This window comes from Manis pentadactyla, chromosome 10 (genome assembly GCF_030020395.1).
Source record: "Manis pentadactyla isolate mManPen7 chromosome 10, mManPen7.hap1, whole genome shotgun sequence".
Lineage (NCBI taxonomy): Eukaryota > Metazoa > Chordata > Mammalia > Pholidota > Manidae > Manis > Manis pentadactyla.
In genome coordinates, this window is record NC_080028.1 from 73979328 (window position 1) to 74005140 (window position 25813).

Consider the following 25813-nt stretch of genomic DNA (forward strand, 5'->3'; position numbering starts at 1 on the left):
GTAGAATCTGTTTACTTCCCCTTGTCTAACTCAAGTCTCATATCTAACTGCAGGGGAAGATTGTTCTCAACGGCAGTCTAGACGGGCAACATGTCTTAAAAGGTCAAGTGGAAACAGCAAGGGATGTTTCTACCCTTTCTATTGATAATAGCGGAGACTTGGATGAGCACAGTCCCAAGCGACAGGAGGTCCCGTCATTGGGAGGAGAGATGGAAACTGAGTTTTATTATTGTGGTCATTGTTGTTGTTATTATTATTATTAACACCCCTCCTACCCTCTTGCTGCCACTCTCAGTCATTGAGCAGAATAGAGAGTGGTCAGTAGTGAACCTCACAGTGGACGTCTAGATTCTGGGGAAGCCCTTCAAGGTCTGCATAAGCAGTTGGCCCCAGGGGAAAAAGCCAGTCACACAAGAGCCTAAATCCCACCCTGCGAGCACCACAGCTAGTGCGGTTCCATTCCCAGATGGCTCTTCCTCTCTCGCTCATGGAATATCAGGGCTTCACCAGCTGTGTTTGCTCAAAGCGTGGACTGAGGGACTAGCTGTCCTTCATTAGCCTGCCTTTCAGTTTGCCAATGCCCTGGCTCCCAGATGCCTTTATAATCCTGTTCCCTCATGATGGCAGACTCTTCAGACCCCTCCCCTGCTGCTGAACTGGCTACCTGTCCAGTAGAATTCTCACTCCCTTAAATGTTAGCCTCAAGCAGTCATAATTAAGAAAGAATGGATGCTGTTCCTCTGAAGGTGCCCAGTTGTTCCACAGCAAAACCAAAACGATGCTGGCATTTTCTGAGGCTTTGCTCACTGCATAAGGGCATGGGAGTGGTCATGTGTCAGCCTGACCTGGATTTGAACCCTGGCTCCACCCTTTACTAACTGTATGGCCTCAATACAGGTGAATCCATCCTGCCTGAGGCTCGGCAGTTCTCACCTGTAAGAGGGAGATGATAATGGTTCCCATCAGGTGGCCATGCAAGGAACAGTGGCCAAGTGGCAATCCAAGTCCTGCCTTATGTCCAGCTCTGCCAGCTGTCTGAGCAGCAGCCAGGAGAGCACAGTGGCTCAGGCTGGGCCCCTACACATGGGCTCATGTTCATCCTTCCCGTCATCTGGACCTTGGGACCAGGAGACTCAGCCACACCCGGGGTGATAGCAAAGAGTGAACTGGCCAGGGTCTGCCAGGGAGACCTTAGCTGACTGCATCCGTCGGAAGAGACAGAAGCAAAGGTGTGACTACTCCGGGCCCCAAGGGGTTGGGCACAGCCCAGTTTTGAGGCAAGAAACATGAGACAAAGTGGTGGAATCCAGGTGGGAACATTCACCAGCCAGTAGCCAGCCACTAACAGCCCTACTCAAGCCCCACTGTCCGCTGTGACTCGACATACCATCAGGGCTTCCTCCCTTGGGGTGCACGCAGGAAGGAGACAGGTGGCAGGGGAGCCAATATGGGAAGTAAGGCCGGCGCCCCCTCCTCACCTTGCTTTCCTCATAGGATTGTTACAAAGATGAGAGCTGCTGAAACACAGGGCCTAATCCAGAGAAGGGCATTTCTTACAAGGGCTCAGGAAATGGTTCTCTCATTATTATTATGAAAACTAAAAATGCTGGGCAGTTATTCTAGACAAAAAAAAACCTGGTCTGGCCTTTTTTGTAGTCACTTTATTTGCTCCTTCTTCCTCCTCTCCTGTATTTCTCTGCACCCTTGTGCTAACACAGAAATACAGATGGAGAGCGCGTGCATGCACATGCCTTTGAGGAAATCCGATCCTTTTGGGAGTCAGGAAGGCGGCACCCTGAGCTGAGCCATGTTTGGATGCTGGGAAGTTGAGCAGCCGTGGCCGCAATTTCCCCTCCGCATGCAAGGCTGTTTGAAAAGAGCCTTACTGTCCACCAGCATCCTTGACCACAGCGGTCTGAGAGACGCTGTTCTGCTCCAGTCCACATACCCATGAATGGGTGCAGCTACAATCTCCCTGACATTTCAAGCTGGAAACGTCCTCCAAAGTTCTATCCACAGACCTCCTCACCTACCTCACTGCCCCCATGCCATCCCCAGGCACAAGTATTCTGCCTCTGACCAACCTGTGGCCCCTACAAGGCCCCCAGGCAGTGTCAGAACATGGCTGGGACCTTGGGACAGGTCTGCAACCTGGGGGATAGTCATGGCATAAAGGCCAAGGGACAGGGTGAAGCACCTGGCCTCACCCCCTGCCTCCTCCCACCCCATCCGTCTGAGGGAAACATCCTCACCAGTCCTGGTGGAGCATCTGGAACTCACATTCTGGCTACTTGGCTCCTTGCTTGTAGCACCACTAAGTCGGAATGTGGAAAGTGGGGAAGAGGAGGCCATTCGGTGGTGCCAGCCGGTTCTTCCAGGGAAAGGGGCTGCGTGTTTTGTTCCCCTGTGGAGGAGTGAAGACTGCCTCCAGGAGCCGCCAGCTGTCTCTGTGTCCTTTCCTCCTCCAGAGAAGGATTCTCCTCTTGCCTCTTAATGGTGTTCATCAGTCACCATTACTTGGCAAACCCAGCCAGGGGCACAAACATTGTCAACCCCTTTCTCAATGTAATTGTGTTCTTGGAAATGCTGGAATGTCGTTTAAGGCCAAACAGTTTTTTGATTACAGAGTCAATCTTTGTTTAAAAGTTTGCCACCCTGGAGAAGTTTCTAACAAGTTACTTTAAACTATGCATTCTCTGGACACCTACAGCTAAATAATCCCCTTAATCCAGACTCGTTGCAGTGGAAACATGCAGCAGGGCAGTGTCCAAGATGGGCTTCATTGACAGCAATGGCTGCTATACCAAGAGGTGCTGTTTGCAATGAATGGATCTACCAGGAGACACGCCTTCCTCCAAGCATGCCAGCCTGTATTCATCCAGCCCTGTGCGTGTGCGGGGTACTGTGAAAATTACCAGGGTCTCAGGTAATCTCTCAGCCACCTGGTAAGATGGGATCTCCATCATCCCCATTTGAGAGAGAAGGGAACTCACTCAAGTTTGCTCACCTGAGAGGTGGACCCCAGACTTAAATGCACCCATGTCCCTAACCACAAGCTCCTTGGGCTTCCCAAGTCTCATCCATGGACCACTTGCAGTGTGCAAGATGATTTAAAATGATATGCAGGCAAGCTTTTTAAAATGTCGGTATTAATCTACAGTAACACATGAAGATACACTAACGTACTCCAGATTTCTGAAGCTGAAGTTTTCTTTAAAAAAAAAGTTGATCCAAATAAGAAAATGTTAACAAAGCAACAATACAAGCGGTAAATGGCTCTTCAATCATTTGACAAATATTCATTGTTTCCTATATGCCAGGCACTTTTCTGGGTGCCAGAATATAGCAGTTAACAGAGCATATTACTGTTGTGCACCCCCGGGCTACAAGCAAATAGGTAAAACATCAGCTGAAAGTGTGTCCAAGGAAAAATACATCATGGAAAGAGGAAGGTGGGCCAGCAGGATAGTTTGGTAAGGTGGGTATGGCACAAAGATATGAGGAAGTTGCATGGATGACCCAAAAGAGGAAACATTATAATGACAGGAATCAGCAGACTTTTTTATAAAGGGCCAGATAATAAATATTTTAGGTTTTGTGGGCCAGATGGTGTCTGTCACAGTGACATAATTTTACCACTATAGCAGTAAGGCCACCATAGACATTACATAAACAAATGGGCATGGCTGAGTTCCAATAAAACTTTAATCTACAAAACAAGCGGTGGGCCATAGTTCACAAACGCCTGCACTAGACCATTCTGCCAGATCTCCCACATTTCAGATGACCTTCTCCAAAACACACAGCTCAGCCTTTGCAAATTTAGTTCCCCAACCATCCTCCCATGAGTAGCCTTTCCTACATTATCGCAGGTGATTCTGTCAACCCATATGCCAGCTTGTAGTCAACTCCATGCTTTAGATTTCATTACCTGAGATAGAGAAAAAGTGGTATAGAGACTCCCAAGGTCTTCTGGTAACCTCCCCTGACCTGGCCTGCCCTCCCACCCAGCCCTGGATAGCTGAACTTGACAGAAAACAACTTGATTTTTTCCCAAACTGCATGGCTTACCAGTCCTAAACTTTAACTGGAAAGCAGTGTGTGAAATACAGCTCACCCATCAGTGTTGCCTGACGAGGGCCAGCCAAGAGGAGCCAGGGGGTTTGTTCACAGAGGGTCCCCGATAACCGTAGGGCTATCCAGCCCCCTGTAGTATGTGACAGCCAGAGCAGATTGTATGTTCTTAACCACCCAGCCTTTCCCTGCATAAACCTGTCAGAAATACCTGGGGCCCCTTAGCACTGAAATTCACCCTGCGCCACCTTTCTCAATCTGAATCCAAAAGGTTTATGATGCTGAATCCCGAGACTCATTGATTTCGCCACTTACCCAGCTTCCTCCACCCTGTGAAAGCACAAGATTCGTTTATCTTTTGTTGGCTGAGCAGGCAAGTCACTGATTAATGCCTTAATGCCACCTAATTCTCTAAGATTTCCCAGAGTGACCAGACACGTGTACCTATTATGCTTTCAGTAAATCTAGTTGATCTTGTGTGTCCAGTTCCCCACCATCTTTCTGTCTAAGTGTGTCTGGGAGCCCTTTCTGTGATTTCCTCATGAGTCTGCCACAGGTTTCAATATTGATTTCAGAAGAGAGAAATTTTGAACCAGGGTGATGATCATGAAATGCATTCTAATGAAATAACATCAGCTTTTGGACCTCAGTAGTGACTCATGCATTCATTCATTCATTCGTTCATACAGTCAGTCAACACATGCTTATTGGAAACATTCAGTGTGCCTGACATTTGCTAGGATCTGGGGTTAGAGCCACCAGTAGGATAGTTAAAATCTCTGCCCTCACAGATCAGGCCATTAACTAATTGCATCTTCATAATATCATTAGAAAGGAAGTTTACATGCATATAATACAGGAAACCAACATGTGTGTAGCCTTGTATTTTCTAGGGAGTCAGAGAAAGCTTCCCCAGAGCAGTGTGTTTGAGCTGAGAGTTGAAAGAACAGAAGGAATCAGCTGGGCATAAAAAGGGGGGATGAGTGTTCTAGTCAGAGGGGGCTTCGTGTGCAAAGGCCGTGAGGCATGAAGAAACATGGTCCATACAGCCAGTCCAGAGAGGCTAATGCAGACAGAGTGTGGTAAGGGGATAAGCCAATAGAATGAGGAAGGAGGGGGTGGGCTCAGATGGAGTGGGGCCTGAGATCCATGTTAAGGAACCCGGCTTTATGCTAAAAGCAACAGGTTACCTTAGAAAAGTTTTTTATTGGAAAGTGCCATGAATGATATTGCCTTAGTTCTTAATCAGTTGCTTGGCCAAGGGAAGAAAGGAAGGGGGAAAAAAATAGAGAACTGTACCAGGCTGCTGGAGGAGGAAAAATAACTATAGCTAATATTTTCTGCTAGTGGATATGTACATTATAGCTCATGTAATTACTTTCCACCAGGCTAAGTGTCCCTGTTGTTTCATTGCTCTTATTTTCTCTCTCTGTTGGGCCTTTCTGCAGCACTCGACTTTCTCAGCCTCTATGCCCCTGGGTTTCCTAGAGAGACGCTGTAAGCTGGGGCTTGGAGCCAGAAACCCTCTTCCTGTTCTTTGTTTGGCAGAAATTTTCCAGGGCTCAGGCCAGCAGGAAGTGGAGCAGAAGTATGCATTTGGGGTGTCAGCAGAGTCCGAATCCAGCTGTCCCACTTACTGGTCACAAAACCTTGGACAAGCAGCTCATCCTTTCTATGTCTTGGTTTTCTCATCTATAAAATGGGAATCAACCCAGTTACCTCCCTCAGGCTCTGCTTGAGTGTACAAACCCCGAAACATCTGTTTACGTTGGTTGTGCCTCAGATGCCTGGTACAGTGCCTGGCGCGTGGCAGGAGCTCAGTATGCTCTTATTGAAGGAAGGAAGGAAGGAAAGAGCCACTGAATGGCCAGCGGCCACCCCGTAAGTACCACCGTGGCTGCAGTGGCTGCTGTCCTCTATTCCTAAGTGGCAGAAGACTCACTGATCCTTCACTGCATGTTTTTCACTTCTGCAGTTATAAAAAGCATCTCGGGGTTTATTCCTGAGTTGAAGACCAGTGGAAAGGTTTTCTCTTTACTTATTTCTTTCAGCTAAAGGCATTTTCAGATTTCCCCACCACAAAAATAGAAAACATTCCGAAGAGCCAGAGAGTGAATTTCAGAAGAACAATGAGCCCTGGTGTGTCCTCAGAAATCCTGCAGTTGGCTCAGCTGCTTCCCCACTGAACTAGAGGGGTCAGCGCAGGTACCGAGGAGCCCCATCTGGGAGCCCGGCAGGCCATAGGATGTTGACATGGCACGCTTGCCCAGCTGCATACAGGCTTCCATACAGCCTGGGAGAGGGTCTGAACCCCATGTGATCCCTTGATGTCATGTGACGGGTGTGTAATCTGACTCCGTCTTCTGTTAGGAGGGCCTGGGAGGGGGACACTGCAGCTGACCGCCTTCCCTCCAGTGTTCCTGGCCACGCCTCCATGGTGACGCCCTCGGACTCTGAGGTCAGGTGGCCCACGTGCAAGTCCCTGCTCCTGTTATGTGTGTGCTGCCTAACTTGACACGAGTTAACTTCTCAGTACTTCTTCATCCGCAAAATGGCTGATAATAATAGTTCCCACCTCATGAGCCTATTGGGAAGGCCACATGGGAATCCTTACACATCCAGTGCCTGGAACACATGTGTGATATCCTCAGGAGCCATCATCACTGTCATCATCACAGTCAGTAGGCAAGTGACCCGAGCTTTGCGAAGCTCAGTTCGTTCCATTGTAAAATGGAGTCACTGTGTCTGCCTTCTGGAGGGGTTGTGAGCATTAGGCAACAGCATATAAAAATATTTATGACCAACCAGGTATGGGTAGTATGGTAGCCTTGTTATGATGACTTGTTTTTTCAGTTTGACCTATTGGGGTTCAACCCATAAAATTCACCATTACTAACATTTGGTACATTCACAATGCCACACATCATCAGTCTAGTTCCAGACATTTTAATCATCCCAAAGGGAAACTCCATACCTAGTGAGAAGTTGCTCTCCATTTCCCCCTTCCTCCCTGCAGTCCCTGGCAATCTCCAGTCTCTGTGGATTTGCCTATTCTGGACATTGCATATAAGAGGAATCAGGCAATATGTGATCTTTTGTGTCTGGCTTCTTTCACTGAGCATCATGTTTGCAAGGTCCACCCACCTTGTAGTACGTGTCAGTGTCTTGTTCCATCTCATGGCTGAATATGCCGTCATGTGGATATACCACATTTGGTTTATCTATTCACCCACCCGCGGACAGTTGAATTGTTTCCTCTCTTTTCCTGTAGTAACTGGGCCTGCTATGAATAGTCATGTATAAGCTTTTGTATGAGCCCCTATTTTCAGTGCTTCTGGGTATTATGGTGACTTGTTAATGTATGTGGTTCAGCTACATAAGAGAGAAAGCGAAGAAATAGTAAGAACATAAAGTAAGAAAAAGAGAGGGAGTCCAGCTTCTGTATGTGGGTTTCCTTTTCCAACCAACCTTATACCTTTGGGGGCCAGCAAGGGAGCCAACTGCAGAGAGATCAGCTTGGCTTTGTGCTCAAGTCTTGGGCCCTGTCGACCCTCCAAGGGCCACAGCCTCTCCTGGGTGCTGACTGCACGTTGAACTGTGGTGTGCCTGGGGAAGCCAGCCATCCTTGTGCCTCCCTCAGAGGAATTAAGTAACAAGAGCTCTGGGACAATCAAACCCTTCTTATGTGCCAGGCACTAGGCTGAGTCTTCATGCACATGATCTCATCATTTCTTGCCCAACTCAGACAAGGAAACTGAGGCTCTGAGGGGTAAAGTAACTTGCAAGGCCACACAGCAGGCTTCACACCCAGGTCACAGAGCAGAGTCCCCACAGAGCAGTGGCGCATCCGGCCACCCCTCAGTTGGGCTTATCTCAGCAAGACCTGCTCATACACCTGTCTTGACATGAAAGGGATCTACTGACCTGGCACAGCCTCCAGGATTTCATTCAACATGTGTCCCTGTGTATATTGAGCAACTATTATATGCCAGACATGGTGCTAGCCCAGCCGTTCTCAGCTGGGGTTCCTTGTCTGAACCTCAGAACACAGAAAATGATCAGAACGACTATTTTCTTGATTGTTGAAGGACAGTACCATAAATAGTACCATTCTTGATGGACAGGAGAGAAGTGAATCCGGGACATACGCTTGGCATCTCACTGAGCCTTGGTGTTGATCATCACTCTCCCCCAGCATCTAGGACAGTGCCTGACCATAGTGAGGGTATCCTAAATATTTGCTGACAGTGAATGGGGATATAGTGCTGTAAAAAATCCCTGTCCCCATCTAGCACATATCCTGTTTTAAATTTATAATACAATCCTCTTTTAATAGCTAAGCCATTTAAATATTCCAGGTCCAGGCACTGAAAATAATTCATCAGTGATCAGTGAAACTGGTTCCAGCATTCTTCCAGCAGAGTTATATGTGAGCAGGTCTTCAGAACAGTCCCAGAGGACATGCATTAAACAATTCTCTTTTCTAAGAAACATGGTGTCAGTCACTGTAGGAACACAGGGAGAGTGGGATTAAGGCATTGTCCCTGAGCAAATACCTCAGGAGCACCTGTAAATCAGTCACCTTTGCCCAAGGAGCAGGATGCATGAGCTCGTGTACAGTCAGATAAAACCAGGGCTTACGTCAGCCCCACTGAAGTGGATCCATACAGCTCACAGGGAGGCCTGAGGTTGGGAAAGTTGGATCCACATCTAAAGTCAGAACGCCACGCCATTCCTGGCACTTAGGAAATGCTCAGAAATTTGCAAAAGGAAAAGGAGACAGGGGAGAAAGGAAGGAAAGAGGGAGAGAGTGAAGGAAGGAGGGCAGGAGGGAAAAAGGAAGGAGATTTAACTTCCAGCCCCACCAGGAACACAGTTAATGCCTAGGAAGTGCTTACTGTGTACCGAGCACCCATGCTAAGTGCTTCACCTAAATGCATCATTCCTTTCATCTTCAAAATGGCTCTAGGAAATGGGCCGTATAAAGATTCTCTCTGTTCTGAAGGCAAGAGTCCTGCTCAAAGAAATGGCACCTGCCCCAGGTCGGACAGTTACTGAGGGCAGAGCTCAGCCGCTCCTGCTCTAGTACCCTTCAGTCAGATGCTATCCTCTGCCCTCCTCCTGAAAAAAACACTTGGAATCTCAGTTGGCCATCTTAATGCTTTTTAAGCTTCTACTTTTAGGCTACTAAACCTCAGTTGAAACTTCTCAAGATCCCAGTGAGGAAAGCAGGTGACAGTGGCTCCTGTCTGAAGAAACTCCAGTGAACCGTCAAGAGGCCCCACCAGCCCAGCGGGACCTAGGGCTGCCCCTTGCCATTGGAGAACCACTGATGTATACGTTCTATCCTCTTTTAAAGCATTTCAGAAGTTTTCTGTCCCTAGGAACTACCCAGGCACTAGCTCAGAGCCTGCATCCTCTGTTTAAAGAGCAGCCTGATTTCTTTTTTAACTTCTCCTCTGGAATAAACAAACAGCCTTGGAAAAATGTGGGTAGAGAATATTCTGGGTGCAGCATGTCCTCGTCCTCCAGAATCATGGTCTCGAGCCAAGAATCTGTGTCTGCTTGAGGTTTGCAGAGGTGGCCGCAGCATTTGGTTTTCCATGGAGGAGGCTGTGGCTTCTCTTCGCAAAATGTGTTGCGATGCATTTTGACCTTGTTCCAGTACAGACAGGCTAGCGAACCTGGCAGGCTGCCCAAGGTGATCAGTGACAGTCAGCTGTCCTTCAAGCTCAACCCCACCCCAGGGCTGAAATCCGAATTGATCTGACCCTGAAGTTCTGAGAGACGGAGAGCCTTAGTATATCCTACTCACAACAGAATATAGACTCTAGTCCTGGAGTAGAGATAATAACATTAATAACAATAGCTAATATTCTAGCACTCTTTGGGCTGGGCTACCCAACCTATAGTAGATCTCTGGTGCTTTCCCCTGCCCACCATTACTTATCCCAGGTCTGTGTATCAGCCTGGATTTTTCAGTTGAAAACTACAATTAGTGCCCTTATTTCATTTAATCCTCATGGCAATTCTATGAAGTACGAATTATCCTCAGTCTTTAAGATGAGGAAACTGAGCTTCAAATATCTGAAGTGACCTGTGCAAGGCCACACAGCTAATAAGTGGTGAAACCAGGACTTGAACCTACATCTCTATAATCTCAGATCTGCATTATTTTAACCACTCCAGATACCAAAATGTTAGTGTTGGTACATTAGGCACACCTGTCTGGAGAAATTGCGGTGCCTAAATGATTACTATAGGTTTGAACAAACCGAGGAAAGTGTGGAATGGTGAAAGAAAATCCGTTCTCAGCCATAGACACAGAGGGAGAGTTGAGCTTGTCAATACAGTTCAGTTTCGTTTTGTGCTCATTTATACTCCGGCCCTTCCCAGTTGAACTGACACTGAGCTGGTTCTCGCCAAGACAAGCAGGTGTTGGTCAAGCAAAGATGTAGGAAGGGTGTTCCCAGCATAGGGACAAAGGCTCTCATTCTGGGATGCAATGCATGTGTGTTGAGAAGTTTCTGTGGGGCCACGCTGCAGTGGGCATAGGACTCAAAGAGAAAGAAACAGAAAGCTGCTAGAACCTTCTATGTTTCAGCATGTGCTGGCCACTGGGGAAATACAGATCAGTCAGAGAAAGTTTCTGTCCTCGGGCAGCTTACAGTCAGGAGGCTTGAACATTCATATGTTTTACCAGTGCTATGCACACAGATATGTAGGATTAAAAAGGTCACAGCTTGGTGGAGGACTGGCAAGTGATGGCATGCCTTTCCTCTGACATTTCTAAAGAAAAGACATAGGGACCTCCTGCTGATGGCTTCTATTTACTGAGCACCTACATGGGCCAGTCACTGTGTGGGCTGTACCCACAGCACAGGCAGCTCAGATGCCATTGGTAATCCCATTTTGCCTATTAGAAAACTATGGCTCAGCAAGCTTGAGGAACTTGCTCAAAATCAAACAGCCACAAAGTGACAAAGATCAGAAAGAAATTTCTACAGACACCTGTCTGAAAACGGCTCTCTTGTTGCTAAGTTTTGGCTCTCTCACTTAAATCACATTTACTTTTGAGATTCAATCTTTTGATATCCTCCAAAGTGGGCCTTGTCTTGAGCCCCTAAAACCAATCTAATAACTGGCTGTAATCAGTCATTGTAAGGGGACATGGAATTAGGTTAACCAAATGATCTGCTCATTTGAGATGTCTCATGGCATATGAAGACAACCAGATTTCAAAGAATTAAAATACAATCAAATAAATGTCACACACACACACACACACACACACACACACACCCATACACAGGGGGCTGAATGACAGTTTAGCTCTTTATTCATGATTCCAGCCATGTTCTAGGATCAGACATGGCCTCTGGGTGCTGATTCTTGTCAGTTACCTTTCTATTACAGCTGTCTGCAGGAAGGGTTGACGTGTTAAGAGTTCCCACTGATGGAACGTCAGATAAACTGCCTCTTAGAATGGCTTATATATGTTTAAAATAAAAAATGTGTGTCTTACAAATGTTCTGTGAGAGCATTGAGGCTTTGAGAAATAGATTGTCACTTCCTGCAAATGCAATGAGCATGTTTTAATTCTGCATCGTTTTCATCAGTAACAAAGATAAATCCAATTAAAAGTGATTGGGTTTTATTATCCAGGTGGTTCTCTCACTTGCTCTCTGCCTGTGTGTCTGCTGGTGTCTCCAGGATGCTCTGTACTTTAGCGCACCTAGAGTTTCACCCCATATCCCAAGAACCTACTGATTTGTCTGCCTTCCCCACTGCCCTGTGCGCTGCTGGAGGACAGAGACCATAACCACCTGGTCCACTGCTCTTCCAGTTATCTGGCACCTGACCTGTTAAAGAAGTGGGAAATAGTGTTTCCCGGCGGTGGGGGGGGGGGGTGGTGGAATATTGACCTTGCAAAGTCTTAGGATTCTGAAAGAGCACAGAACATTTAGAAAATGTCAAGTAATCCAAAAGACTGTGCAGGCAATCTGAAAGAGAGCTCACCAACCACCCTGTACACCTTGCTTAGGATTTAGGATGTTACCCTGCAAGTGATGGGAGCCTTTGAAGGGTACTGAACGGAAGAGGAGACAGATCACACTTACATGTTCGATCCCACAACTGCTTCCCGGAGGATGGATTCGAGTGTGGTCTGGGAGCTGGGTGACAGTCTATCCACTTCCCTTTTCCTTGGGTTCCTAACTGGGGCTGTACCTGTGCCCACAGGGTCCAAAGATAAATACAGGATCTAGCTTTTTCTGCACATTTTCCCCTATATCTTAGTGAAACTGGGTTCACCATAAGCTCTGACTGCATTCAAATTAGGGATTGCTCTACTCTTATCTCCAGTACTTTTTCTCTTGCTTCTTCTTCAGAGAACCTTGAACTTGACCTTTTTTCTTGTTCTGGAAATCTAGCCTTCCTGAGAGACTTCCATGTAGACAAGAAGACTTTGATAAGGTCCAAGCATAACGCTTCCCAACAGTCGAGGGCAAAGGGGTACCAAGGTCTCTCCCCTGCCCAGAAAGAAAGAAGCCATGTTGGGAAATGGGTCCAGATCTATTCATGAGCTGGAATGCACGAGAGAGAACCAAGTGACTGGGCCTCAGTTCTGACCTGCACAGCGGAAGGGCCTACTCACCCTTGGGACAGAGGCTTTGTCTGTGTTAGCCCCTGATGTGCAGCCTATGTTCCACAACAGTCCCCTTGGGAGGGAGTAGGAGGCTTCCAAACGTGGCCACAGTTCTGACTTTTGCTTCCTGATTCTCTTCTAAAGAAACAGAGGCACTTCTGAGGCTGGTCTCCCACAAGGAAAGCAGGAATGACTGGAGCCAGGCTCTGGACCCAGAGTGCCAAGGTCTGAATCTCCTCTCCTCCTCTCCTAAGACTTCGACCAGGCCACTGGATGTCTTTGTGTCCTACCTCATTCACATATAAACTAGCACCTGCTTGATGGGATTATCTGGGATGAAAAGAGGAGAAGCACTTAACCCTTGTAAGCAACAAAAAGAAACTGCTCTGTGATCATTATTATTAAGTGTTTTCTCATGCTCTGCGGTGCCTTGCCCCGTGTCCTCCCCAGTTCAGAGACACAGGGAAGAGCATTCCTGGTAGAGGGAACAGGACGGGTAAAGGCATAGATGTAAAAGAGAATGATGGCGCTCTCTGCCTTCAGGGGCTAGCCCCTCCCAAGGGCCAGGCACCCTGCACGCCACCACTCCACTTGGGCATTTGCTAAGCATGCCAGTGAACATTTGTTGAGTACCTACTATGTGCCAGGTCCTGGAGGAACGGAACAGAATTAGACCAATGCCTGCTCATCTCACGACTATAGGCAGGCTCCTGAAAAATACTGTCCAAGGTGCCTGGATTGACAATCCCAGTGCTAGTGGTAGACAGATGGGCAGCGGCTGGAGCAGCTGCCCCAAGCACTGGCGAGAATAGTTCTGTGTACCCGCCCCCTCTTGCTGCTTGACAGAGGCCCATTTGCATCCCCCTGTTTGCTGTACCATGAGGAAGCCAGAATGCCTTTGCCCAGGCCTGGCCGGAGCCCACTAGACTCCCAAGGCCTCCCCTACTCTGTCACCTTTGCAATTTCCTTTTCCCTGCACACTCCCTTGGGGTGGCCAGCTGGCTTGGCTTCTGTGAAGTGTGAGCTGGGGCCATGCCCTTGACACTCAGGGCAGCTCATTCCACCTCGTGTGTCTTTTCCAAAGCAAAGAGAGACTAGGAAGTGCCCTTTGCACGAACAGTTCCACATCTAGGAATATAATCCTACAGAAATGAGTCATACCCTCATATGGAAAGATAAATGTGCAAGGATATTCATAGGAGCAGTATCTGTAAGAGGGAGGGAAAAGCAAACAACCTAGGTGTCCATCCCTAGGGGACTGGCCATGCCCATTCGACAGGACTCTGGGCAGCTGTTAAAAGGATGAAATCTACCTCTATGTGCTGATTAGAACAGCAGGATATATCATTGCATTAAAAAGCCTTACATATACATGTTCCCATTTAGGTAATAAAAAATGGATATAAATATGATAACAGCTACTTCATAGGGGTGTCATTAGGCCTAAGTCGGGGAATGGAAACAAAGTGCTTAGAACAGTGTCTGGCTCACCCAGTAGGCGCTCAAGTGTTAAGATGTTGCAGTTGTCTGTAGTGCTGTTCTTTAATTCTCTATCTTGCACTAGCCTAAGGTTCATCAAAGTAAGTTTTAAAGCATAGGGAAGGGCTACAGTTGGCCTTCCTACCCTCATGGTTTCCGTTCTCTTGCTCTCATCCTAGAAGGATAGAGTATGACATTGCTGTGGCCACACAGCCCTTGGTGGATCCCTATGGGGTCGCCAACTCCTTGGTTTGTCTAGAGCCATCTGATTTTAAAACTAAAATTTCTGTGTGCTGGGCACCCCTCAGTCCTGGGGAAACCAGGACAGCTGCCCTCTTTCCATATGCCTCTGGTGGCCCAGTTGCTTTAGGAGGTATGCAGACAAGGAGTCATATTGCTTTTCACGTATAACAGACAAAAAAACAAGAAAATGGTGGATCAGAATGGAATGTTACTCAGCCTTAAAAAGGAAGGAAATTCTGACCCAGGCTACCAGGTGGATGAACCTGGAGGACATTGTGCTCAGTGATAGAAGCCAGTCACAGAAGGACAAACACCGTGTGATTCCATTTACATGAGGTTCCTGGAGTCTGGCTACACTCTGAACTTGACTGTTCACAGAAACAGGAAGTAAGAAGGTGGGTGCCAGGTACTACAGGCAGGGAGAAATGGGGAGTGTTTGTTAAATGGGCACACAGTTTCAGTTTTGCAGGATGAAAAGAGTTCTGGGGATGGATGGTGGTGGTGATGGTAGCACAACAATATGAATGTACTTAATACAACTGACCTGGACACTTAAAAATGGTCAAGATGGCAAATTTTATGTTACGTGTATTTTACCACAATTTAAAATCTGAAAAAAAGGGTACATCAGCTATCACCAATATTGTTGCATAAGGTAAAGCTACAGTGGTATTTAAATTAAGCACACATGTGAAATAACTGTACAGACGTGGCAGGACCTGTGGAAACACTGACACAGTACAGTATATTGTGAGCTCAGATCGAAAGTGCCTTGCCTGATTCCGCCGTCCTCCAGCCACCGCCCCTCATGCAACTTTCAGCTCCACACTGGCCCCCTCTGCATCCAGAAGAGCTAAGCCTGGTGCCTGCTGTGGTCTGCACAGACTTGGCAGCATCAGGATGCTCAAAACTCTGCTCTTCACAGCACTGTCAATCTCTAGTCGCGAACGCCTCTGCTAGATCCTGTATCAGGGACGGGGTTCTGGAGCACAGCGGGGTGGGCAGGAGGGAACCAGAGAAGCTCATTTGGTTCTGCACAGTTGGACAGCCTTCCAAGTTCAAATCAGGTTGGGTCTTTATAATCCTGTCCCCTATACAAAATGTCTTAAGTTTCTGATGTTCAAGATGGCAATAATAATGCTATTAAATAACAGCTAACATTTATCAAGGGCTTACTGTATGCTGGATGGTACTGCATAGGTCTTATGTGCATTACTTTATTTAATACTCCCAGCACCTGGGGCATATTGAGATGAAAGTAACTTGCTTGAAGTCTGGGCTTTCAGGAAGGGACCATGCGGAGAAGACAAAGAAGGATAGAGGAAGAGAATTAACTACCAATATTCATGCTTGACTTAAAGCAGCGCTCCTTAAACTTTAAAGGGCACTCACATCACCTGGAATCTTGTTAAAAAGCAAATTTTCACCCCATAGGTCTTGGGTGGAGCTTCAGATACAGCATTCCTAATTGCAGTGGGCTGGTGCTGTTGATCCAAAGACCAGTCTCTAAATAGGGAGGCATTAGAGCACTGATATCTTTTCTCCTGGAATGGAATGCATTCACCCATTCATTCATTCACTCTTTCATTTATAAGCGGTCTGGTAGTGAGAAGAGCATGAGCTTTGACATTTGAAACCAGGTTCCAGTCCTGGCTCTGCACTTTACTAAATTGGCAGCTTCTCTGAGTCTCAGCTGCCCTTCTATAAAATGGGAATGAGACTAGCATTTTATAGAGTCCTTGTGAATATTAAATGCAACGAAATGTGGCAGAAGTCTGCCCCAGAGTCTAGGGCATGGTGGGCATTCCATAAGCTGTGCTTTGGGAACCTGTTTCATTATTCATTAATTTATTTATCCGTTTCAGCTAAGATTTCTATATGGTTCCAATAAGTGTACATATTTAAATATTTATTGATGTTCATATTTACACAAAGATGGCTCCAAAGGCCACTGTGACAGGCCCCAGCATCACCGTCATGAATCAGATGTGTGTCTTCTAATAATTTCTGCAAAAGGTAGAAGGAAATTGAGGCTCAAGTAATAAAGTGTGGGAGCCATTTGGCAAATGACTCCACCAGAAAGGAGTGAGAAGTGTGTGATGGGGAGAGAGAGAGCCTGGAAGTGGGTAAAATGTCAGCAGATTGCAAGCTGTTAATTATCCAGAGGAGAACTAAATATTATGTAGGCAATTATTGACAGGCATCTGAAAGCCACAATAGGGAAACTTGGTCCCCTGCCGAATCCAGTCCCCCCTTAAAGAAGGGCTGAGGGGATGGGTTTTAGCAGGCAGAACACGCTTTTACTTGGAGGGAGAGCGAGGGGCCCAGGCACCTAGTGAAGTGGGGGCAGGGGGTCCCCTTGCCCTCCCGTCCAGCCCAGCACAGCACACAGCGCTTGGCTTTGAAAAGCAGCTTTCCCCGCAAGCTCTGGGCCTGGAATCCGCGTCCCCCTCCCTATCTGTTCTCCCTCCCCCAAGATGTCATCTTTTGAGATGATTTCATGTGGAAGCATCGCTAAGTAAATTCGCTAAATGCCTATTCATCCCCGTCAGATGGGGACTCGGTGAAGCGGTAAATGTGAAAATGGCCCCAGCTCAGGGCCCTGAAAAGCGCTTTCGGGGATTGCCCAATGGAGCTGCAGCCGCTGACCCTGGGAGGCCTGGGGCTTCAGGAGATGAGGCCCAGGAGCCCGGCCCAGCCCTGCAGCCCTCCCCCTGAGGCCGCCAAGAGGCCCCTGTTTATTATGCCTGCTGCCAGGGACCCATTCAGAGGTTAACTTGTCCCTGTATTCATCAGGATGACAATAATGAACTGTCTGCGGAGAGTAGCAAAGGGTTTGGTAAATAGGAACTGCTGAGACTGCGGAGATGGAATGGGCCTCTTTATGGTTTGGAAGGAGAGTTGCTTTAATTTTTTTAATAGGCTGATCTCGTTTCCACCTCTCCCAGCAGCTTCAAGAGGCCCTCTGAGCACAAGCTGCCCATAACTTGGTACGAGGTGCATGTGGGCACTGCCTTGGAGTGGACGCGTGGGGTTTGTCCACACGGGAGATGCACCCCTGTGCAGACATATGGGGTTAGCCTTTTGTCTGTGTCCCTGGGATTCACCTCTGTGCACATCAGCAGGGCTTGGTTTTCCACATATGGCCGGATTTACTTCACTGCAGACACATGGGGTTTTTCTGTGTCTGCCGCTGCTGGAACGGCTGGTTTTAAATTGTTGTTTATTTCAGTAATAGGATGGGACATGGGCAGTGCTCATTCTCACTGCAGCATCACTGAACTTCTCTGTGCCCCCTCCGCGGGAATTAGGACTTGGTCAAAATGCCATCCAATCAATCACAGAACAGGGGCTTGGAGTGGCGCGGCTGCGGGAAGCTGCAGGGACACGAAGGAGGGGTGGGGAGTAGGGATGGCTCGGACCAGATGATGGGAGGCAGAAAGAGCGGAGCAGCTTGCATTTATTGTGCACTTATTGTATGCCCTATAAGTCCACCCGGTAATCCATCCAGTATATATGCATGAAGAGTCCATCATGGGGAAGCCAGGTGAATTCAGAGAAGGCCACCACTCACAGGGACACAGAGATGGGTCAGGAGTGGACCAGGGACCTGTCCCCAGACCTTTCTACTTCTAGAGCCCCAGCATCACTTTTGAAGGCACCCATTTGCCTCCCAAAGATCTAGCCCTCGTTCTCTTCCCATGTGTCCTTCCTTTCCACACTGCTGCCATTTCTCCCAGCTCAAAACAATGGTTAACCCTTTCCTTCTGAGTAAAAGTCCCTGAGCAGAGAAGCCTGATGATAAAGGAGCTGTCACTTTAGCACCGTTTACCTATTTGGGTTTATTCTGTGGAAGAGGTGACTGCATTTCTGGCAGATGGAGAACTGTGTGACCGCCTTTTAAAATGCTGTCAGAGCTGTACACACAAGCTGATTAGCTGTGACTACACCGCGAGTGCCAAGATTGATGGTGATAAATTTAGGATAACAATGCTGGAACAATGTCATCCACTTGTATCGCACTTCATATTTTTTAAAGCTCTCTCGGTCCAGTGGTTATTGAGGACTTGGTATTTATCCATTCAATAAACATTAGCGTAGCTCCTACTGCAAGCTAGTGATGAACAAGTCTGACTAGGTTCTGTCCTCATGGAGCTTACATCCTAATGTAAGCAAATTTAATGCTTCCGGATGGGGATAGGATAGTGATGTAAGGTGCTACTTTAGGTTAGGTGGCCAGAAAAGGTCTCTCTGAAGGGGTGAAATTTGAAAGGAGAGCTGGAATGACAAGAGCAAGCCAGACATGGGAAGATACAAGACAGAATTTCCCCGGCACAGCTAGTGCAAAGGCCCTGAGGTTGCTATGTATCCAATATGGAGCTGCACGCTGATGACTTACTGTTTGTCAAGCCCAGTGCTGGGCACTGGAGATCCTAAAACAAATAAGATACCATGGTTATCCTAAAACAAGTAAGATAAGGAGTCCCCATCATATGGAGTACACAGAAGTCAAACACCATTTTACTGTAGTGTGGTAAGCCCAGTGATGGTGGCCCTTGAGAGAAGATGCCTTATCTGCCTGTGTGGCAGGAAAGGAGAGGACCTGGTTTCTGGGACAAAGAAGGGAACCAGGACTCAAAGTCTCCATGATCTTTGGAGGACCCTGACTTTCCTCTCCATTTCTTTCCACAGGACAAATGACCAGCTGGTGGCCTTTCTTTCCCGGTACCGAGATATGAATTTCTTGAAGTCACACGGCCGAGACAATGCGAGGTAGTACCTCCTCCCTACCCTTGCACAAATGGGAATGAAAATTGAGTGATCATTTGGGGGCTTCCCTCTAGGCTGGTTTATTGCAGCCAGAGAAAAATTGGGGAAGGGAGAAAGGTATGGCAGGGTGCACCTCGGCCCTTTTCGTGTAGGATCTGAAGTGCTCTCTCCTGTCAGCCAAGGACCTAGGTAATAGGAAAGGTGTCTCATCATGTCATAACCCTTTACACCTTTTTCCCAAACTTTCATGAGTCCATTATCTCACTGTGGCAAGCCTTTGAGGTAAGCAGGGCAGCCATTGTTAATTCCCATTTTATTGGTAGGAAGATTGAGGCCGATGGTATAAGCAATGTCCCAGTCACTCATTCAGTCAGCCAGTCATTCAACAAATACATGCCAAGTGCCAAGTATACGGCGCCAAGCACATAGCCACCCTTCTAGAGGGAAACAGGACAAAACCCTTGCTCTCACAGAGCTGACTTTCTAGTGGAAAAAAGTCCCATGACAGTATGGAATTGAACCCAGATTTCCTGACTCCCAGCCCTGTGCCCCTTGCAATTGCCTCACTCCTGCTGCCCAAGATATTGGCAGGGATTCAGGAGACTCAGAAGCCCAACCTGGACCCACTGCTCCTCTCTCACTTCAAATAAGCAAAGCCAAATAACGTCACCAGGGTCCGGCTTGTTGCCTAGTCCAAATCTCCACGGCTAGAGGTCGGCTAGGAAGACCACAGTCTCGAGCGCCCCCTGTAGGAGAGATCGCATGATGGGCGCCTCCATCCTGATATGAAACACAGTTGAAATAGCCCAGCATCACTGTCCCATCCCTGGAGGCTTTTTCTAGCATTGAGCTCAGAGCATAACTTGGCAGCTCACAGGATTATTTTAGCTTGTTAATGTGTTTCGTTTGGCCCTGTGCTGGTTTTGTTTTGTTTTAATTCAGGTGCTTCAGTGAAAAGTTAACAGCCCCATATTAAAAACAGCAGTATTTCCCATGAAAATCCAGATTTCAGCTCATCATAAAATAGAGCCAAAGATCCACTAACACTGTGCCTGGATTTTCTCATGGCAGTTACTGCCTGGATCTTGGAGCCCGCATTCTCCTGGTCACTGCAGTTTTTACCTGTCCCCCTTACCCCCAGCCCCCACTGACATTTCAGATTGCAATCTCTGCTTTAAGTGTCCTCAGCCACTGCTGGTGGTGGAGTCATCACAGCTGGCTCGGTGACTCAGTTTACCCAGTTATCCTCAGCAGGGGAGAGACAACAGCAAGTCGTGGGCTCTATTTCCTGAGCTTTCAGGAAGTAACCCTGGAATCCTTGTGTTTTCTCAGTGTCCTCAATTTTAACTCTGGTTTCATCCAGCTGTCTATTTTTAGACTGTTCCTGTCCTACTGACAGCCTTCATTGTGTGCACTTAGAAGGAGCCCCCAGACATGAAGGTGCCCTGTGAATTAGCACAGATTAGTCTAACATGTGGCCCCTAAGGGTGGAGGGGGCTGGGTGGGGAAAGAGAGAGAATCATAGCTACTGAGTGTTGTGTTCCTACTACGGCCCATCGTTGTGCTGGTCCCTTTTCTTACAGGACCCAATTTCAGAGCCATGCAATGCAAAAATAAGGATGATTATTCCTCTTTGTCGGGAGAAGAGAGGGGGTCTTTGGGAGCCTAAATGATTTTCCCGAGGTCACACAGCTGGCAAACTCTCAAATTTGACCCCAGTTCTTTGGCCCCAAAGCCCGTGGGAGTGAGAAAAAGCTGGACAAGATTCCATGGAAGTGGTGCATTATCAGAGCTGGCCCAGATATTGATTTCTCCACTCTTAGGCTGAGAATGAAGACCCTTCTCCCTCCACCCCAGTTAGCCTTGTAATACATGTTTGTGCATTATGAGAAAGGAGCCTATAGTAACTTGATAGTCTTGTAGCTGAATTACATCCATCCCGGTATTATTATTTCAGCCTAGTCACTATTTATTCTCCATCCACTCTTCCCGGGCTCTGTGCTAGGAACTGGGTATCTCACAGGGGTTGAAATAATGGGCTTTGAGATTACACCTCCTGGGTTGCACTTCTGCTCTCCCACGTGTTCAGGTGACTTAACCTCTCTGAGCCTGTTCTTTTACCTGTAAAATGGAAATACTAATTGACCTACACTCATAGGGTTGTCAGGAGGATTAAATGAGATGCTGCATATAAAGCATTTGGCATGCAGTAAGTGCCCTGTGGTGATGATGATGATGGTGATGGTGAAGACGGTGGCGATGATGATGACGCCATTGCCCTGATAAGCATGGGACCAGAATATGGCTGGTGGGAGAGATAAACAAACGGTGGGTGGACCAGTGCAGGGAGTACCTCCCAGCTGAAGCGTGTCAGTAGAGATGACGCGGTACCCAAACAGCACAGGGTGGATGAAGGCTCAGGCTAAGGAGCTGTTGCCGGCAGCTCGCTCCAAAGCACTAGGACCCAGGGCTGTCCAGGAAGGAAGGCTCACACATTCCCGCACCCGGGACCACGTCCTCAGCTGGGACTCTCTCACATGGGTGAACAAAGGGCAGTCATTCAGTATTGAGTTCATAGTAAAACGAACCAACATGCCATCATGCACCACTCTCTCCTCCCCGTCAACCGAGGCCTCGCCACGCAAGCCGCTGCCCATCTTCCAGCGACCCTCCCGAATGTGCAGGGCTGGGCATGGCTCGGCTCTGGATCCCTCACTGGTGGTGGTGGGTGGAAAGGACGCTGCTGGTGGCAAATGACAGAAACCCAGCTCCAGCTGGCTTAGGTAAAGGAAGGTGTCAGGTAATGAAATGACAGCACTGGTATCTGACTTCAGGTGTGGCTATATAGGTAAGGCTCAGATGTGGTTGAATTAAGCAGTTCAAGTGATATTATCAAGCCCAGACTGCTAGGTGATTTGCTTTTTGGGGTTTGTTTTTTGTTTTTTGTTTTTGATTGTTTAATTATTTATTTTTATTGTTACTCCTGGAGAGGATTAAAGTAAAATAAACATATCATACAGCCAAGTCGTTCATTGGCAGGAATATTTTCTTTTTTTTAATGGAGATATATAATTGACATATAACACTATATGAATTTCAGGTGTAGGACATAATGATTCAACAGTATCTAAATACATGGCAAAATGATCATCACAATAAGTCTAGTCCACATCCATCATCACACTTAGTCACATTTTTTTTTCTTGTGATGAGAACTTTTAAGATCTGCTCTCTTAGCCACTTTCACATATACAATACAGATTATTGACTGTAGTCTCCAGGCTGGTCATTACATCCCCAGGACTTACTTATTTTATAACTAGAGTTTGTACTTTTTCACCACCTCCATCCATTAACTTCTGTTAGTTCTGTTTTCCAGGTGAGTATGTCCCAGAGCCCATAATGCCTGCATGATGAAGCCTCTCTGGGTTCCATTTTCTCTCTTTGACAAACAGAAGGGCTGAAGAGCCACTCTCCAAAGCCACTTCCCATTCTGATGCTTCATGCTCCAGGACCAGCCCCTGTATAAGACAAGGTGACAGGGAGCTGAAAAGACAGAGAGACAGGGAGAGGCCGGAGCAAGCAGTGTGATACAAAACAGGCCACAGGGTGCCTCAGTCTTTAATTCCATGTGGCTCCTAATAGCAGTGTTGACCTTCTGTCCCCATCTGCAGCCTTTAGCAGCCAATTTGGACTTCCAGTCCCCTGCTGTGAAGAGATGGCATAAAGGCAAACTAATATTTTAATAGCTGCCCAATTGGTCCTGACTGTTCCTGTAATTAAATGGAGTGTTGTGCCACTGTTTCTCCTTGCTTCCCTCCAAAAATACAGGAACTAGATATATTGAAAGACATGTAGCACAATTGTAATTTTCCCAGACAGCCTCTGCAGGGCCAGCAGAAGCAGGGACCTTAAATCTACTATCAGCCTGAATAAGCAAGTCTTTGCAGGCATCCCCAGGAACTCCTGCTCAGGGGACAGCAGACAGGTTTCCCAGGTCTCTGCAGTCTGGTAAGTCTCAGCACGTGGGGGCAGGCCCCTTACAGGGAGATAGGATAGGATGGAAAAGTCAGCACTGTCAACTGGAATAGGATTTCCTGTGGGACTTTTCCTGCCTTGGTTGACCTAAATTCTCCACCAAATTCAAGGTCACCAGCACCCAAGTTCTCCACCGAATTCAGGGTCACCCACACCCAGGGCTTAGCCCTGGGATGCAGTGTGGTGGTAAAAGCATGACAGCAAGAGTCCAGCATTTGGGCCAAAATGCGAGCTCTGCCATGTAACAGCTGTGGGTCTTCAACAAACAGCTTCAACTCACCATGCCTGTTTCCTCATATCTGTGAAGTCGGGGCATCAATGTTGGGATCGTGGGGGACTGAGTATCCTCTGTCCAGAGGAAGGCACTGAGCAAGGTGCTTTCAAGTATGTTGTTATCCCGTTTTAGAGATGGGTATGACTGAGGCTCAGAGTGCTTAACGTGCTCACAGTCCCCGTAGCTGGTAGGACTGGAACCTGGTTCTGTCTGACCTTTAAGGCCTCTGTTTATCACCCCGTGATCGCTGACTGCATCTGAGAGCACCACAGTTTTAAGTTTTGGAGTATACAGATAAAAGAGCAAAATTCTGCTGACTTTAAGCAGAATCATTTTTTTTTTTGATGAGTCCAGGTAGGAAGTCAGGTCCTCCCACTACTTTCTAGAGTCAATAGATCCCAAACTATGTTCATGATCTACCAGTGATGTGTGAGATTATTCAGGTAGTTCATAAATGGGCATATGGGGAAAATTAGGTATTGGTCTTATATGTATCAGCAGAAAACCCTGTAATTAACCCATCTAACCCATTGTTTCATGGACATTGTACTTAGAATAAGTTTTAAAAAAAGCCATTGAAGTTATTTAAAGGTGCTTTAGAGCTCTCCCACAAATGCTACATAAATGCTACATAAAGCACACAGTATAGCAGTTAAGACTCTGGGCTCTGGAACCAGATTGCTGGGCTCCCCTGCTAAGCACTCCCTAGGTGTGTGATCTTGGCTAAGTTCCATCAACCCCCTATGTGTCAGCTTCCTCATCTGTAAAATGGGAATGATGATAGTAAGACCAACCCTATAGAGTTGTTGCAGGAATTAAGTGGGCGAACAGATGGAAAAGCCCTTGGAACAGTTAGTCATGCATATTAACTCAGTGATGGTGATGGTGATGACGGTGTTGGTGATGGTGAAAATCTTAAAAGATGGTGTACAAATGGTTAACATTTTAGAAGTGCTTTCCACACTCTTAGAGAAACAACTAAGATTTCAAACGTGTAAAAAATCTGGAAGGGCAGGAGACCAGGGGACTCCCAGCCTCCAGGTCAGAAGTGTCATAAACAAATGGCGTCTTATTCCCAGGTCTGGACCCCACCTGCTAAAGGTGGTCTGGACCCTTCGGGTTCCCAGGTCTGGACACTGGAACAGCAGCCAAACACCTTAAGTGGCTCCTTCCCTTTGACATTGAATGCATCTTCAGTCCCAAACCTCCCTTGATGTATAAACAGGCAACTGTTTAGCCAAAAGCTGGCAAATCCATCGAGAGCCTGGCCAGGAACTTCTCCAAGCTAATCTGCTCTCACGAGGCCCTTTGGCGCCAACTTGTTTATCAAGAGAAGGGCTCTCTCCCAGCTGTCTTGTAGCACTATGATTGATGTGAGGGGATAATTAATATCTCCTCTCCAATGGAGAAAGCAGATTGCATTTCCCCTTTGCTTTTCTTAAACCTAACTGGTGAGTTTATCACAGTTTGCATGTTCACTTTATTTAATCCAATTATAGCAGCCATGTCAAAATAAAGCTTAGCATCGTGCAAGCACCCACACAAAGCAATGTGCACATACCCTTTCTTGGCCTCTGCATGGGTGTTGAGGTCAACTTTGGAACTTTTCTTTTTCTGTAACAATTCACACTGAAGTTAGATAACAGACTGGAAGGAAAATATGTTCACAGTATCATCTCTGAGAGGTGGAATATGATTTGTATTTTCTCCTTTGCTTTCTATGCTTTCCAGGCTTTCTATGAAGGACATGCTTTGCTTTTATAATCAGAACAAAAGGCAGTAAACATTGTTTTTAAAAATGTATGAAATGTAGAAAACCAATTAGCCCTCGGCGGACTTTGACTCCTGGAGTTGCAAGCTGATTTGGGGCTGCCAAGCATGTGAAGAGCACAGGCCGTTCAGCTGGGGGACTCTAGGTCCCAGGATTTGGGCCCCTGACTCTGCATTTCTGCTCAGGCTTCTTTTGTTCCATCCTTGAATGTCAAACCCAAGTAAGCTTTCTTCACACAGGGCAGAGTAAAAGTGACATGCGAAGGGTTTACTGTGGGCCAGTGCATGTCATAAATGCCCTGCAGGTATTCATTCTTTCAATTTCCAGATCAACCCCATAATGTGCATGCAATCCGCATCATGCCCATTTTCCAGATGGGGACATGGAAGGCTAGAAAGATTACACAACACATGGCACTTAAGCGGAGAAGCAAACTGGGAGCCAGGAAGGCTGTCTGCTGTCTGCACCCCCAGCCGCTGTGCCGCACTGTCCCTCAGTATGCTCATTGTGGAGCTCC

At 47.2% G+C, this 25813-nt stretch overlaps 1 protein-coding gene across 3 annotated transcripts in view; it reads left to right on the forward strand.

The window, feature by feature from the left end:
- XYLT1 (xylosyltransferase 1) overlaps positions 1-25813 on the forward strand; it is a 320591-nt gene that overhangs the window by 243708 nt on the left and 51070 nt on the right. For all 3 annotated transcript variants that reach the window (XM_057486977.1, XM_057486976.1, XM_057486978.1), the window contains one exon: positions 19136-19216. In XM_057486977.1, coding sequence (XP_057342960.1) covers positions 19136-19216 — 81 coding nt within the window. The remainder of the gene's footprint in view (positions 1-19135; positions 19217-25813) is intronic.